General features: G+C 48.8%; 1 protein-coding gene across 3 annotated transcripts; it reads right to left on the reverse strand.

The window, feature by feature from the left end:
• Positions 1-1031: 1031 nt before the first annotated feature.
• On the reverse strand, positions 1032-14756 carry DET1 (DET1 partner of COP1 E3 ubiquitin ligase). Of its 3 annotated transcripts, none has more exons than XM_068958618.1 (6): positions 14604-14751; positions 14504-14528; positions 13091-14199; positions 9505-9695; positions 7668-7859; positions 1032-3958 (listed from the first exon to the last, which is right to left on the reverse strand). In XM_068958618.1, exons 3-6 carry the CDS (start codon positions 14171-14173, stop codon positions 3769-3771), a joined length of 1656 nt encoding a protein of 551 aa, XP_068814719.1. In that variant the 5' UTR covers positions 14174-14199; positions 14504-14528; positions 14604-14751; the 3' UTR covers positions 1032-3768. The 3 variants fall into 3 exon arrangements, with proteins under 3 accessions (XP_068814719.1, XP_068814718.1, XP_068814717.1); XM_068958617.1 differs by having other exon boundaries at positions 13091-14202; XM_068958616.1 differs by having other exon boundaries at positions 14504-14756.
• Between the last annotated feature and the right edge of the window lie 1539 nt (positions 14757-16295).

Genomic DNA, 16295 nt, shown 5'->3' on the forward strand with positions numbered 1-16295 from the left:
TTTCTTCCCACAGTCCTGAGAGATCCTGCAGAAAAAGCTGGCAGAAAAGAGACAAGACAGAGGATGCAGGAACAAGAAAGACAAATAAAGAGAATCCCTAAAGCATCACAAATTCCTTTCTTTTCGCTGGGTCAAAAGAGACCCAGGGAAGCATAATAGACACATGCCAGCACCTGAGCAGAAGCAAGGTCCTGTAAGTACACAGAGAACATAAGGGGGCTAAGTCAGGGACAGCCACTCAGTGCTTTAAGGTTAATTGAAAGGAATCGTTAGCAGGGACACATCATTAATGGATACATAGGTTTGATGCTATCGGGATTTCTGTGGCTCGCTGTCTAATGCGGTTTATATAAGAAACATCAGAAGTGTTCTGCCTTTTTTTTTTTCTTTTAAAAAGCTAGGGCAGCACAAGAATTATCAAAAAACAGTAAGATTGTGCTGCCAGTCAAACACACTTTCCAAGTCAGGCACTAAATGGCAAGGAAATGCTTATCTGACCTGAAGAGCAATAGCTTAAGAGCAGACAGCTCCAAGGAAGATCCAAGGGTCTTAGCCCAGTCTACAAGCAGTGGGTAGATGATGGCGCTTCTGCCAAGCCAGGTGCATTGTTCAACTTTCATCTCTTGACCACGGAGCATCAACCGGTAACCGCCACGAGACGAGACAGATGCTATGGATGGACTGAAGGAAGAATCTCTGAGCACAAGTTGGATTAGTAATAAAATACAGAAAGGGAAATACAACTGAAGCCCAACCAGTCCTTCCCCCACATCAGCTCATGGGGAATAAAACAAAGAAAAAAGAAATCTGCAATAGCTACATAAATGCCTGAGGTAGGAACTTCCAAGAGCACATTGTTACTCCAGGCACCGAGGAAGAGGCAGCACGCTCACGTACGATAAACGCCTGGGTAGCCAAATGCACACCCTTGCCATCTCTTCTTCGCAAAGGGATTCCCTTCTTCACAAAGGGATTCCCAGGTGCCCTTTTTTGGAAAGATTTTTGGAAAATAGAGACAACAAATCAGGCTCTTAAAGCAAATTCTGTTTATTTCATTTTTGTCTTGTATTACAAACAAATCTTCATCCTAGCCTAGTAAAAATATGACGTAGAAAATTTGTCCCTTTCCACCCACCCTCCCCACCACACACACTTTTTGTTTCTTAAATAAAATAATCAAAATTTCAAGCATGAGAGACTTTCCTTTCAAAACATTTCTGTAATAAAATTAATTCTGTTGTAAATATAAAATGCAGCAGCCATGGCCAGAGGATCTGCAATGCTACTCCAAGGCAATTAGTACTCAGAATGATCAATCAGTTTGTCTGCAAACATAATAAGAAAATACTTAGCACTTATCCAGCACTTTTTATCCATGAATCTCAAAGTGTTTTACAAAAGCTGAAAATATGTTTTTGGCCTCATTTACAGAGAAGAAAACACCAGCTGGAACAGGAAGTGATTTGCCCCCAGTCACAGAACAATTTAAACAGCAGAGCTAAGAACAGATCTCTTGTCTCTCAGCCCCAAGTCCAATCATCTGTGCCACGCTCTCTGCTTCACACAGGACAGCCTGAATCTGGCAAAAGCCCCTACTGCAAAAATGTTGAACTGATTTTTACTTTTTTTCCACCTAAAAAAATTTAAATAGAAACCTAACAGCTATTTTAGTAAGCACTGATATCCCAGACTGTGACACCAAGGAGTAAACCCAATCTTGAATGGAGCTGCTGAGAGCTCTGGAAAAAGAAAAAAAAAAAAAAATCTCATACTAGAAGTGTGAGCATATGTGAGAGTGGTGCAGGAAGAAGGTAATTCCATAATCTACAATGTGCAAATGATTCCCCACTTGGAGCTTAAATTAAATGTGTTTGAAAAACAGACCACAGAAGAAAAACCTAAAACCTTGACATATAGTGTTATTAGATGGAGAGAAACCCGTTGCTAAAAGCATGTGCGGCCTGACACCCCCTCTATTAGCAGTCTTCTGACCTGAAGTCGTTCTTGACAGACCTGAGAAACCAACATTGCAAACACCAGGGAAAGAGCAGTGAAAGATGACGTCTTGCCCTAGACATAAGTTTAGCAAGGCCAGGAGAGGAGAGACATGCGATGCGACAGAGACTAAAGGCTGATACAAGGACCCCAGCACCCCCCATTACGAGGTCAGACACTCATGCTGTTTCCAGGCACCAGCAACAAAACACAGTTATTTTCCAGTCTATTACTATGCAAAATGAAGGCAAGACCTCAAGATCACTCTTCTCAGGCATGCGGCCACGTTACCTCATCCACAGCTGGGCCCATTTTGGTCCAAACAAGACACCAACAGGGTCCTTTCAAGTAAGGGTCTCCCCACGTATAAGCACCAATTTCCTAGTGTCCACTCCGTACCTCACCCGGGAATCGGACAACAGCAGGCTCCCAGCTTAGCACCTTGCATTCCTGCACTGACTGACAGCACGCAGTCCTAAAACCAACCCGTGTGTGGCAAAATCCAAGTGTTAATCAACAACTGAAAACTACATTTTTAACAGAGGAGGGCAGGACGGCATCCCCACCAGCCCACAGTGGTATGTAAGATCACATCCAGGAGCTTATTTATAGACAGCACAGGTGCTGCAGCGGTCCAGTCTGCATCAAGCCAAATATGATGCACCAGCCAGCTGTGCTTTGAAGCCTGGGCACAGCAAATCAGGTTCTCACAGAGAACAGCATATCAAACAGGGATACATAAGCAACCTAAGTCAAAGTCTCAACTGCAAACTTGCAGCAATGCAAATTCAGGTCTCCTCCCTCCTTTCTGGGGAAACCCAAACGCTACTAATTCTCCATGTTCACATGGCCAACATGAAGACCGGTGCCAGCAGCTAAGTCTCCCTTCCCCTTAGCAGCAGAATCGGCAGATGCCCACAAGGATATAATTCCTTTCTGCAGAAAGGAGTCCTTTGACATGGAGAAGGAGCTGCTGTTGCTCCCCACACCCCTCTCGACCACCCATCTCTCTGCTGTGCCCACCTCCTCATACGCTACAGACACAGTCAGCTGCCCTGGCTCTCTGGTATTAACATACCACCTTTCACTGAGGGGCTTTACAGAAACTAAGGCACAAAGATTAAGTGACTTGCATAAGAGTCAGGAAAACACCTCAACTCTCCTAATTCCAGTGATTTCTCAGACCTACCTTTCCTAACTTCTTGCATATTAAAATCATGTGAGTAGACTGTGTGGATGAGAACAGGATTTCACTTCTCTAGTAATATTCAAGGTACAAACATGGGTAGCTATATTTCTAAGCCCCCACCATGGCTTCTATCCAATCCCTCTAAGACAGGCTGTTTGCCTCAACAAAGTAGAAGAGCATCAGTGCAGAAGGGAGCACTCCACGCATTGCAAAGCTCCATCTTTGCCATCCTAAGACATATAACAGGAGAGAAAAACAGGTGTGCCTTTGGGAAACCAAGATGGGAATTTCAGCTACGCTTTGTTCATCAGTAAGAACAGGGATCAACAACAGTGCTTAATGCAACAGAAACCTCTGCAGCATGAATGGATGGAATCAGGAGAAACATTCACAGGCCTAACTTCAGTGGATTGACCTTCCACAGCTGACGGGCCGGTGAGACGCTGGTTGGTAGGAGCTCCCAGGTCAGGTTTCTTGACGTGAGTGATGGTTTGGTTTCCTAGAAGGCATGAGTGTCTGGCTTTGGTGTGTCTGTGGCAGAGGCCCAGACCTGAGGAGAGCAGCTGCCCCAGCTACGTTTTGCACTACGTGCAGCTGTGCCTCATGTGGAAGTTAACTACGTACTCTGCGTTAGTGCGCTGCACCGAGATGGCAAAGGGCTCGAAGGGGTGGAAGGTGAACGCAACCAGGCGTCGCACTGTGTGATTGATGGGTCGCCCCAGGAGTCCTGCCTGGATTTCAAACTTCAGGAGGCCAGAATCACGAGCGTAAAATCTGAAAGGAAGAGAAAGTCAATTATGGTTGTTCCTGACTACTGACTTTGCCATCTGAGCTCTTCGCACACAGTGGCAAGTGCCTTGTCCAAATTCTAGTACTCCCTCAGAGGCAGGGGACCCTCAGCTGGGGGTCTGGCTCTTGGCTACACAGGAAAGTCCCTCCCAGGGCAGCTAGCTTTCCACTATCTAGAAAAAAATTGACTTCATTTTAGCATCATCAGTGAGAGAACTCTGCCTTTCATTTTGGTGGACTTAACTGACTTCACAACAAGAAATAAGAAGTTCAGTCCAGACTGCACCTGCACTGGCTCTCCAACCTCTCTTAGTGCAAGCAGCTCCCCTTGATCCCCAAGGTAGATCTACTATAGAGAATTGAGCTCATTTCCCTTCGCTATGGCCTTCTCTCCAACTGTAAGGCCATCCTTCCTCTCTCCTGGTGCTGCGAGGTAGGCTTCATACTGCTGCACTTGTGCCTTGCTACATGCCTGTTCAGAAGAGGAAGGTAAACATTGCTGGATCCAGCTCTGCTCCAGGGTACCAAACTCTACTTTACAGGTTAGTTCAGCTCAAGTCAGGCTTTGCAGTTCCTTTCAGATTTCCAACAAAAAAAAAAAAAAAATCAACAAGATAGCCTGGGCAGGAAGTAGTTAGCGGACAGCACTCAACAGTCACAGCAATGGCAAGTATAACGAAAAATGGATGTATCCTTCTGCTGTCACTCATTAAACCTGCCTGTGGGTCTGCGGAAGCTCATCTGTGTCTCTGAATAGGTGACTTCTGGGACACAGCTTAAGCAAGAAGGGAATATTGCTTAGGGAAATGAGGCAAACAGCACTGAATAGAGACAAATCTAGAAACCTCTTTATTCTTACACCTCCCCTGCAAACTAGAGGATGAGCTCACTCTGCATAATAGAGCTAAGCCCAGGTAACTCTCTTCCTCTTCACTGCTGTAGGAAAGGGTACTGTATGACCTCACTCTCTCCAAGACTTTGAAAGAGATTTCTGGGATGCAGTACCTTCACAAAGCAGCTGGACTCTATTGACAGAACTCAAGTCCTTACCTAGGAGCTGGCTCAGTTCCTTAGATTGAAAGGGGCAGAAAACAATCTTAGGCATAGAGTCACCATTCTGACTCCTAGCTGTTTCCTTTTCTACCATTACTTTATACATGTGGGTATTTTGAATTTTCTTCTGGTTTTAATTCAGAGAACGCTTTTAATATCAGAGCACATTTCCCCCCTGCTAGCAGTATGATGCACTCAGCTCTCAGCCTGATAGAACTGGTGATGACAGATACAGGCAATGCTGTTTCAGGAGCAGACATACTCCACATTTTAACAACGCAGCCTATTGAGATCCTCATGTTCTTCCTGGAGGGCCACTCTCCACTCCCTTCCCCTGAATCAAAGTGCCAGCCAGTCCTGCCTGAAAATTACACACAAGAACCCAGCAAGAGAGTCACAATCTTGGTATTTGGCTTTTCAAAAAGCCCTTTCCCTCCTACACAGGGCTGTGTATGTGGAGGGTCATTCTTTAAATAAAGCACAGCTCCTGGTCAGCTCCTCTCTCTCCCCAATTCACAATAATTTACTGCTCAAGATGAAGCTCCCTGTAATCTCAAAGATGTGCTCAGTTTGGTATTTTTAAATCTATTTTTAAAAGTGCTCTGCAATCAGAGGCCATTTCCATGGGCTCTCACTCCAGGGATAAATTAGGCACTGAAATATAAAATTGTATGTCAACAGAAACAGCAAGGCCAGCCTTTTCAGACTGTATGGAAATGGAAGATTTATCTGCAGACCAATTTTTTGGTTAAATGGCTCCTCATTAGCCATCTAGATAGAATTTAGAGATCCCCTATTATAGGTAAGGCTGTGTTAAAGCCTCTTCCTCACAAGTCCCATCATTTCACCCAGTACATTTATCTTCAAACCGCCTGAAAAGACACTGGAAGACAGCAACGATGGAGCGTCTAAAGTCCTTCCCAAATGAGAGAAAACAATCGTCAGTCTCTCAAGTAACCAGGGATGACAGTTGAATCTTCTGGGATGCAGAAAGGCAGTAAGGGTTAAACGGGCACAGTGCACAGAGGTGCTGAAACTCCTGTGTAAAATGGAGGCCTTCAAGTCACACGCCTCATGCCAGGAAACTACATACAGATTGTAACGCCCCTAGCTGCCGAAAGGTTTTGCACTCCAGCCCATTCTTGGGCTTACATTACAAATCCTGTGTCCCCTCACTTCCAAGCCCTCCAGTCACAACAGACAGCTGCATTATTTTATTAAACCCTTTGTTTCGCATGCAAGAAACCCAGCAGCACTATTTCAGCTACTGAATGGTTAAGGTTAGTGCCTTATCTTCTCTTTACTTTCCAAAGTAAAGGCCCTATTCAAGTCCTAATTGACTGTGCACAGCTTTGAGCTTTAAAAGCATTGCTTCTGAAATGCCGGTTCGCTCAGGGGAGGGAGGGAAGGTGGCACTTCGCTTTGTTTACTACTACAAAGACGTAACCACAGCAAATGACTGCGGTTTTGCTCCCTTTTGTCTGTGGGAGCTGTATACAGGTTGGGCCTGGCAGACAAATGCCTCCCCTCGAGTTTTCTCAACGTCAAGCATGAAAAGGGGGAGAGGGCAGGCTTTTCCTCGGCGGATTGCATGGGAGCTGGAGATCAAACCAAATCACGCAGGCAGAAAAAACAATATACATAATTTGGGAATTGGGAGTGCAGGAACAATCAGAGGTTTCCTGCCACCTGAGGCAGGGCTGGGGGAAACACGAAACCAGGTTTTGAGAATGCACTGATGAAAATAAAGTTGGGAAACAGGCCAGAATGGCCTCTCTAGGCTGGCTGAGCCCTCCACGCGCGGGCAGCCACTATACAAAGCACTTGGGCATAGAGGTCTCTCTGTTTTAGAGCGTACGTTCATTCTGCTTTTCCAGTTCTATAAATGGAAAGACTCTTCTGCCTGGAAAACTCAGTGCCTTTGAGCCTTTTGGGCAGAAGACATTGGATTCTTAACCGGTACTTCTCGTGGCCACGGATTCAGCCAACAAACAGGAAAAAATGATCCCGGTGTTTCTACAAGAAACATTGCAAACTTTATTCCTGCTGCCAGCATCAAGGCACAGATAAAAGACACAGAACAGCCCTTACATCTGGCTAAACTCCTACTACAGAAAGGAGATCACAGAAAGAAGGGGAATGAAAAGAACTACAGCTCCCAGGGTAAGAACTGTAAACAAGGAAAGCATGAAAATAGTTAAATCAGTACCATAAGCATTCCGAATAACACCTAGCCCAGCTACTATTGTCACAGTACAAACCAGATCATCCATGCCATCCATCCTTCCAGAACAGGAAAGCAGGCATCTGGAACCATATTACTCTGCAGCCTGATAGCAAAGGCTGGACTATAAGAAGAGGAGGAACAAGAGTACATGGAAAAGGCTCAGGTTTCACCACCCAAATCCTCCCTAGGGCAGCTCGGTCAGAAGACCGAGGAGCCCTTCCACATGCACAAAATAAGTTAGCGCAAGGAGAGAGGCCAAGCTCTCTGAGACTGCTGAAACAAACTCTCTGGTCAAGACATTAAAAGAGAAAGGCATTGATCTACCCCTTCTAAACACGTGATGCCATGGGGCCGAGGCAATTCAGAGTTACTCTCACACTGTTCTCACATAAAGCTTTCTGGCCTGTTTCATACCTTATAGGATGATCACCGCAGGTCTTGGGCCGCTCCATGACTGACACCCACTTGTCATCATAGCTGAAGAGGGAGAGGTCAAGGTAGGGGCTGCCACTGTATGACTGGGCGCTGATCGGAAGCTGGCCCAGCAGCCTCCGCACGGCCTCCGTGTGCCCTCCATACTTGGCATTCACAATAGTGTCTTTGAACCTGTGGCAAACCAAGGAACAGGCTTTACTTGCAAAGGCCACAGGTGAACAGCAGAGCTTAAATAAGCTAAACAGGAAAACAGCTAAGGAAAGAAAAACAGCGGCAGTGTAAGAACTAAAACAGCTTATTTCCAAAGATGTGTCACACTGATTCAGCCATCAAGCAATTCGGGTGACCTTTATACCCTCCCTCACCATTGCTGTCTCTGTTCTGAAAGTCCAAACAGACAGAGGACAAGATCCCGCCTCTCCACAAGGTCTGGTCCCAGCTGCTCTGCAGTACAGGAGATCAGCAGGATCAGATACAGGGAGAGATGGATTAGCAGCTTATCAATCCATCCAAGTTTTATCATGAAGCCTGGAAACAGCATAAGCAAAAGCCAGAGGATTTTGCAGTAACAACTGAGCCCTTAAGGTTGCCTTGAGAATCCTCCCTAGCCACTGTTTCAAGTGCATAAAGGGAGAAACCTTAGATGGGAAGAACCTTGAAGAGAGGCCTCAAGCTTTTCAGACACTACACTGAGCTGAAAGATCTTCCTGGTGAACAGAATAGCACAGGTTAGATTTCTCTTTCCAAATAAAATTTGAGCTTTCCACTACTGAGAGCAGTCAGATCAACAGCATGAATGTCATACAGCAGGGACAGTAAAACATTCCCCTTAGATCAGAAATACTCAACCAAAAGCCAGCTCATTGTGGAAAAAGCACTATTATACCCTGCCACACCAGATAAACACTCCTGCTACAGGCCTTTATAGCCAAGGAGGTGAAAAGATTCTCCTCTATTTTAACACAAGGCAGGACTTGTTCTTCAGGTGCCTGCAGCGAGCTCTCTCCCTCCCTCCCACTAAGCGATGTGGATTTCCCAACAGGGAGCTCTTGAAAGTTACAGACAAAGCCAACTTCCTCTTACTATGTTACACCAACCCAGAATCAACAGAAGCTTCCTCCTCATAAGTGACTGCCAGGTACCTAGTCGGAAGTCTAACAAGTCACTGGAAGAACAAAACACCCCGAGTCACATAAAAACATATTCCAAAGGGAATAACACGCTCTGCCTTATGAAAGCCACATTTAACTGTTAAAGCACATTCTCGAAACCCTGGTTACTTTGATATTTTGCTCAGCTTTCACAACAGCTCTAGGCAGATCACTTCCCTTTCTCACAGCAGATTTTAACAAGAATCACAAGCTTTTTACTGATGTTGCAGAAAACACCATAGATCACAACTTGATGTACATTCAGTTTGGAGAATGCCACTTGGCAAAATACATCCATTAGGTGATGCTGCCATCCTGACAATTTTTGTCTGCACGGCTCTAAACTATCGGGCAGTACTGCTTTAATAACCTCCAGGGCAAGTTACCACTCAAAGAGAGCCAGCAACATCTTTCCCCTTCCTTCTCCTTCTTCTAAATGCTGGATTTCCACTGCTTTTTTATTTCCTGTCACAAAACAGACACTGTGGAATACAGAATCAGATACATGAGGCTGCAAGATGAATCATGTACGAGCCAGACCCTTGCACTCAGTGGTGAAAGGAGCTGGGTTCACTCAGGGTTGCCATTGTTATTTGATACCAGCCTTCAGCTGACAGGGGTGAGCATGTATCTATACACTATAAAGCGTGCTCCAAATGCCTCACCGGCGCTGGATCTGCCTGGCAAAGTTGTTGCTGGAAGCTGAGCAGGGGAACTGGACCGCCTCACTGTGCAGGGTGGCGTTCCTGAAGAGGTCGCAGAAGTTCTCAAACAGCTCCAGCAGCTCATCAGATGTATTCTCAAATACGGCAATAACCTCTGTGGTCACCATATTGTACACAACGAAGAATGAAGGCTGTGGAAACAGGCAGAGGTAATGGTTACCCAGGAGAGCACACAGAGGGAACCTGTCCCCTTCCTTCTCCTCATACAACACCACAAGCCCTGTCTTAAACAGGGCAGCAGAATCCCACATCCATCATCATACTAATTCAAATACCTCAACAGATACTAAATTAGCCACCTATTAACTGTGATGTGGTTATTTATAGACGAAACTTAACGGGCTTCCAGTTTTTCATCTCCAAATGGATGTCAATGTTTCTGTTTTCCCTTCCTCCCTCTCTGCCCTCCACCAAATCTACAACGCTTTCTGAAGCGCCAAATTTAATCTTCTTTCCTGCTGACGAAATGATTCTAAACCCAGCGCTAGCGGGCAACAAATTATTTTTTCTTCTATGTGAAGACATTATTTCCTTCCTCCTCTTAGTATTTCCACGACATAGAGATGGGCCCTTTTAATGTACTGTGCACTATACTTCTGCCTACAAGAAGTTCTGCCCTCCAGGTACCCTGCTGGCATAGAAATGAAAATCTGAAAAATGTTAACTACTACTTTTTAATACTGACACTTTGATGCAAGAAGGCCCATGCACCACACTGTGGATCAACAATGGCAGTGTTTCATGGTATGAACAAACAAGTGATGGGGGAAATGTGACCTTGTACCAGTGCAGCTACGTGGAAGGGAGAGGACATTCCCATCCCTTTGGGAAGGTGCAGATTTAATCTTCACTCACTGAAGGCAGCTTCCATTAAAGAGAGGAGTGCCAACTTCCTGGCACCTCAAAGCAAAAAATGCCCCTACCTTAAAGGGAACACCATAACTAATTCCCTCGGCATAAGCACATGGCCCTGTAGGTGCCTGGATGAGCCTTTTGTCAATAAAGGCAATCTCTAAATGCTTCACCTCTTACTCCCAAGCAATTCTCAGCAACGATGGCAGGCCCTCTCTCACCCTTCCCACTCTGGCCAGTCCTGATGATCTCTGATCGTAGAGCCCACATTTGTATTTCACACCAAAAAAAAAAAAAGAGGACTGAACACATTTCAAAACTACGCAGTCTCTTAATACACCAGTTTTGGCCCCCAAAAAGGCTAATAAAAAACAAAACAAAAAAACAAAGAAACAAAAAAAAAAACCACACTTCAAGTTCTGTCCTAAAATCCTCTGCAGATCCTTACCTCCTGTGAGTTCTTCTTGCCACATGGCATTGAGACCACTCTTAAAATGGACAGTATCTCAAGTTCTGCCCCAGCCACCTCCTCAACTGCTCTAGATGCAGCCTGCACATGGGATTTGGCCTTCAGAGTGATTCAGTCCAAGCTTCAAACAACTTTTCACCCCACCCCCCCAAAAATATCACAAGGTTTTTTTGTTTTACAGACCCAAAATAAATTGCGACAATATAATCCAGCCCCCACACGTCAAACTGAAGAGCACTAGATGAGGTCACTCACTAAACTACTGCCTGAGGAAAGGAAAGCCCTTATGAAATACAGGATTGGAGCAGAGAGCAAGTAAGAGGTGACAGCAGAAGAAAAAAAATATTTCCATCTGCAAAGATTGCAAAGAATATCTTCCAACCTTAACCTGGCACAGGAACCTTTGTATTTAACAAGCAGACACATCAGGAGGATGCCCTTGACCAGAGAAGCTATTCTCACTGCATTTTAGTAGCACCTGTAACACAGGCAGAAGAACATCACAGTATGGGCAGCAGAAACTGGCAAAAAAAAAAAAAAAACCTGGCAAGCATAAAATACAAAGTCTAGAACAAGAAATAAGCTATATATACACACAACACACAAGTAAAAAGACTCAGTGCAGACCCTGGCAATACACAAGCAATCCAAAAGCATAATCAACTTCTTCAAGCCTCTTCACTGAGAAGCCTAAGGATAGAGTAGGGCCTGGAAACAGATGAAGCCTCAAGTTCTTCTTTGATCAGATGAGAGAAAGACAATCAAGAAATTCAGCTCTTTTGCCACCAAAGCCTAAATTCAGGCAGGTCTTTGGAGACTGCTCCCCATCCGGAATTATCTGCTGAAAGGAGCAGGAAATGAGATGCTTTTCCTCCAGCAGAAAATACACCACCTGAGGAATGCTACAAACAAACCACAATCTGCATCTTAAAGTAATCTTCAGGTGAAACAAGTCAAGAACAGTTGCAGCAAAGGAGGCACAAGAGCCTTGGTAACCACAGTAGAGAGCTGAGCCAAGTCTACCACATACATTTACATCGGGGTGGCCTAAGGCCTTTGTCAGGAAGATTACCAGGATACTATCTGCAAGCAGAAAACTGCAAGACACTTTCACAAAGCTCTAACATCTTTGTGATAGCCACCTAGTTTTATATCGATGGGTAAAATTGGTTAGATTATGCCTCATCTATCCTCTCCTGAAGTTACCCCCTTCCAAAAAATGTAAAACATTAAAACAAAAAAAGCACACAGTCACCCACCAGAAGAATTAGACTAATACTAGAAATTAGTTCTAGAGAATTTCTTCTAGGGTCTAAGTGCAGGAACTGATAAAGATGGGGAGGAAGAGGAGGGTATACAAAAAAATCTAGGGAACAATCAGACGAACAAGCAGCACTAGAGATTCATTAAAAATTCTTGCCAAATATTTTGAACAAAATAAAAGTGGATTAAAGGAATAAAAAAGGAAAAAAAAAGAAAAGAATGTGAACTTGCTCAGTCTCACAGAGATCAAAAACTGATTAAGTCTCTAACAGTGAAAAGAGAGATGATCAACCTGCAGGATGGTGAAACATCTGGAAGGACCCAACACTGACTAAGCTACATTTGCTCTAATTTGATTTCTTCAGTACTAAACTGAAAAGAGAAGCAATTGGCACATTAGCTAAATTTAAGAGCAGCTACTCCAATTTCAAGAGATCGTAAATACTATCTCTGACAGAAGCTTGAAAGCCTAAGTACGTAGGCAGAAAAGAAAAGGCAATTCTACCAGGGAAAAATGAAGACTATTATATTCGAAAAACATGCTCTAAGATACATGTGAAAAGAAAGTACCTCTACAATATAAGTGTATTATATGAAATAGTAGCTTAAAAAAAAAAAAAATCAACTAGGGATTTGGGAAGGGAAAGTGGGTTATAAAGCATCTGTGAGCACAGGGAATGATCCCTGGAGAAAGAGGACTTGTTAACCACATAAGATCTTTCCTCCCTCCTTTGTGATAAAATTATGAGAGAAAAAGATACTAAAGTTACTCAATACCAGAGACATCAAATGTTCACACAAGAATGAAGGAAGTACAGTGGTCCCAAACAACTTATCCCCTGAACATTCACAGGCTCAACTAAGAAATGCAGCTCACAGCATTTTACTTTATTGCTGTGGGGCAAGCGCTCTCAAGAAACAGTCTGAGGAGGCAGGCAATACCTGTGAAGGATCAGTCACCCGCAGCGTAACCACATCTTCACTAGTATATTTGATAAATAGATGATTCTCATCCAAAAGCTGCATCTTCCACATGCGGAGCTGCCTCAGCTGATCGAAGTACTGGAAGAACCTTCTTTTTGCTATGGCACTTCCATCCTGCTCTGCCCTTCTCCACAAGTACACCAGCAGCCTATGCTTCAAAGAGTTTATGAAAGGCTCTTTGTAGGGGTTGGCCATCCCTGTCTGACTGTCCCGCTGCACCTCAGGATACACCGCAGACAGAGTCAGGAGGTCATCCTCATAGCAGAAGCGGCCGATAGTCCGTACATCAATGAAAGTACCCTCAGGTGTTACTTGAAAGACATGAATAGTCTGTTGCTGCACAGAGAGAATGGCCAAGATGTTTTTATAAAGGTACAGGCCCTGGTTGTGAGACAGGATGACTTTGTCACATTTGAATGTCCTTGTGTCACAGAGTCTGCCTGTGTGGAGGTCTATGATATGCAAGGAATAGTCTTCCAAAGGGGACCGGGGATTAGGGGTCACAGACTCGCTGTTGCGGTAAACCTCAAAGAAGGGAGGGTGAGGCTCCTCAGGCAGGTAAGCAGCAGAGCCGACAATCACATACCGACAGTCGTCTGTGAACAAGCTGCACTCGCGGTTCAAGTGCTCGCCATTGGAGGCCACATTGGTGATATGGAGCAGGACAAAGAAGCGTTCAAAGAGCCGCCCCCGAATGTTGACAGATCTTTGGTCGTTGCCGTTGGCCAGGATCTCTCCCTCATAGCCTTGCAGAAGGTCTTCTGCTGCCTGGCAGCCCTGATATTCATAGATCTCCAGGGAGGTCTGGTCGGAGGAGAAGGCGATGAAGTAGCGCCCATCAGGGGAGAACTTTCGCAAGAAGCAGGGGGGCTTCTCCACGTTGACCACGGTGAAGTTGGGGAAGACGTTCTGGTGGAAGACGCGGACTTGGTGCCAGTGGGTGCCGGCTTTGCCCGAGCTGATCCGTCGGCGCTCCAGACGGTGGATGACGTTCTGGTTCTGGATGCGGCGGGGCCTGATCGTGGGGGCGTCATGGTCCATGGTCAGAGCACTACTTCATCTTCACCCTGCTGGGGAAGAGAGCACGCACGTGCCCCGGGACCTCACAGAGACCAGCAGAGAAGATGGGGCAGCAAGGCACCCGCTTGCTGCAGCTGGAGGAGAGCAAGGGGGGTGCTCAAGGGACCCAATGGGTGGAGGTGTGGGGGGGTAGGGAGCCCCCAGGGAACGCCGGGGCCCGGGGGGCGAGGGGGGCCGAGACGGGGGCCCCGGGGCACCCGCTGGCGGCAGACACGGGGGGGCGACGGAGGGAGCCGGGGGCGGCAGCACAGGCGGGGACCGGGGGCGGTCGGGAGCGGGGACCCTACGCACCTGCCTGCCGAGGGGCCCGCAGGGACCCCGGGGCCCGGCCGGGCGCCGAGGGGTGCGAGAGGGCGCCGGGGAGCGGCAGCCCCGGCTGAGGACCCCGGGGCCCCGGCTGCGCTCAGCGCTCGGGCCCGGCCGCAGGGTCCCGGCGCCGCCGCTCACTCTATGGCCGCCGCCATCTTTCCGCCACCGAGCGACGAAGGACCGCGACGGCGGCGGCAAGAGCGTATCACCGCTCCCCCCCGCCCCCGCTCCCGCCGCCGCCGCCGCCGCCGCCTTCCGCTTCCGCTCCGCCATACCAGCGAGGCGAGCCGGAGCCCGCACCAGAGTGTCAGCAGCCCTGGGCCGACCCCCGCCGCCGCCTAGCGGGTGGAGGGAGCGCCGCGGGGCGCGCGCGGGGCAGCCCTGCACCCCTGCGCCCCTGCACCCCTGCGCCCCTGCACCCCTGCAACCCCCGGGTCCCGGCACCCCTGCACCCCTGCAACCCCTGCGCCCCTGAGCCCCTGCACCCCCCCGAGTCCCTGCGCCCCTGCACCTCTGCACCCCCCGAGTCCCTGCACCCCTGCACCCCTGAGCCCCTGCACCTCTGCACCCCCCCGAATCCCTGCACCCCTGCACCTCTGCACCCCCCGAGTCCCTGCACCCCTGAGCCCCTGCACCTCTGCACCCCCCCGAATCCCTGCACCCCTGCACCTCTGAGCCCCTGCACCCCTGCAACCCCCGGGTCCCGGCACCCCTGCACCCCTGCGCCCCTGCACCCCTGCAACCCCTGCGCCCCTGAGCCCCTGCACCCCCCTGAGTCCCTGCGCCCCTGCGCCCCTGCACCCCTGCGCCCCCCCGAGTCCCTGCACCCCTGCACCCCCCGAGTCCCTGCACTCCTGCGCCCCTGCACCCCTGCGCCCCCCCGAGTCCCTGCACCCCTGCGCCCCTGCACCTCTGCACCCCCCGAGTCCCTGCACCCCTGCGCCCCTGAGCCCCTGAGCCCCTGCTCCCCCCCGAGTCCCTGCACCCCTGTGCCCCTGCACCTCTGCACCCCCCGAGTCCCTGCACCCCTGCACCTCTGCACCCCCGAGTCCCTGTACCCCTGCGCCCCTGAGCCTCTGCACCCCCCGAGTCCCTGCACCCCTGCGCCCCTGCACCCCTGCACCTCTGCACCCCCCAAGTCCCTGCACCCCTGCGCCCCTGCACCTCTGCACCCCCCCGAGTCCCTGCACCCCTGCGCCCCTGAGCCCCTGCACCTCTGCACCCCCCCGAGTCCCTGCGCCCCTGAGTCCCTGCACTCCGAGCCTGAGTCCATGCACCCCTGAGCCTCTGCACCCCCTGGGCACCCCTGCACCCCTGCGTCCCTGCACACCAGAGCCCCTGCACCCTTGAGCCTCTGCACCCCTGCCCCTGCGTCCCTGCATCCCTGAGCTCCCACACCCCTGAGCCCCTGCATGCCATCCCTGCACCCTGAACCCCTGCACGCCTGCACCGTTGCAGCCCTGCGCCCCTGCAGCCCTGCACCCCATTCCTGAGCCCCTGTGCCTCTGCACTCCTGAACCCCATCTCTGCACCCTCCCACATCCCTGCAGTCCTGTGCCCCTGAACCCCTGCACCGCTGCACCCCTGTGCCTCTGAGCCCTTGCATCACTGAACCCAATCCCTGCACCGCTGTACCCCTGCATCCCTGCATGGCATCCCCGTGCCCCTATCCCTGCACCCCCTGGGCACCCCAACCCTCTTGGACATCCCCTGCACCCCGTCCCTGCACCCAGGCACCCCTTGCATGCCGAGCACCCCCCCATCCCCCTGAGGG

Source organism: Struthio camelus, chromosome 12 (assembly GCF_040807025.1).
Source record: "Struthio camelus isolate bStrCam1 chromosome 12, bStrCam1.hap1, whole genome shotgun sequence".
NCBI classification, from domain to species: Eukaryota; Metazoa; Chordata; class Aves; order Struthioniformes; family Struthionidae; genus Struthio; species Struthio camelus.

What these genes read in the sequence shown, in the direction of transcription:
- DET1 (XM_068958616.1), bottom strand. Translation starts at nt 14,173, where the DNA reads ATGGACCATGACGCCCCCACGATCAGGCCCCGCCGCATCCAGAACCAG. An exon ending in GCCAGGCAGATCCAGCGCCG is followed by an intron (nt 7,860 to 9,504) that starts GTGAGGCATTTG and finishes GGTTTGCCACAG; the next exon opens with GTTCAAAGACACTATTGTGA. An exon ending in TGCGGTGATCATCCTATAAG is followed by an intron (nt 3,959 to 7,667) that starts GTATGAAACAGG and finishes TCTTCCTTTCAG; the next exon opens with ATTTTACGCTCGTGATTCTG.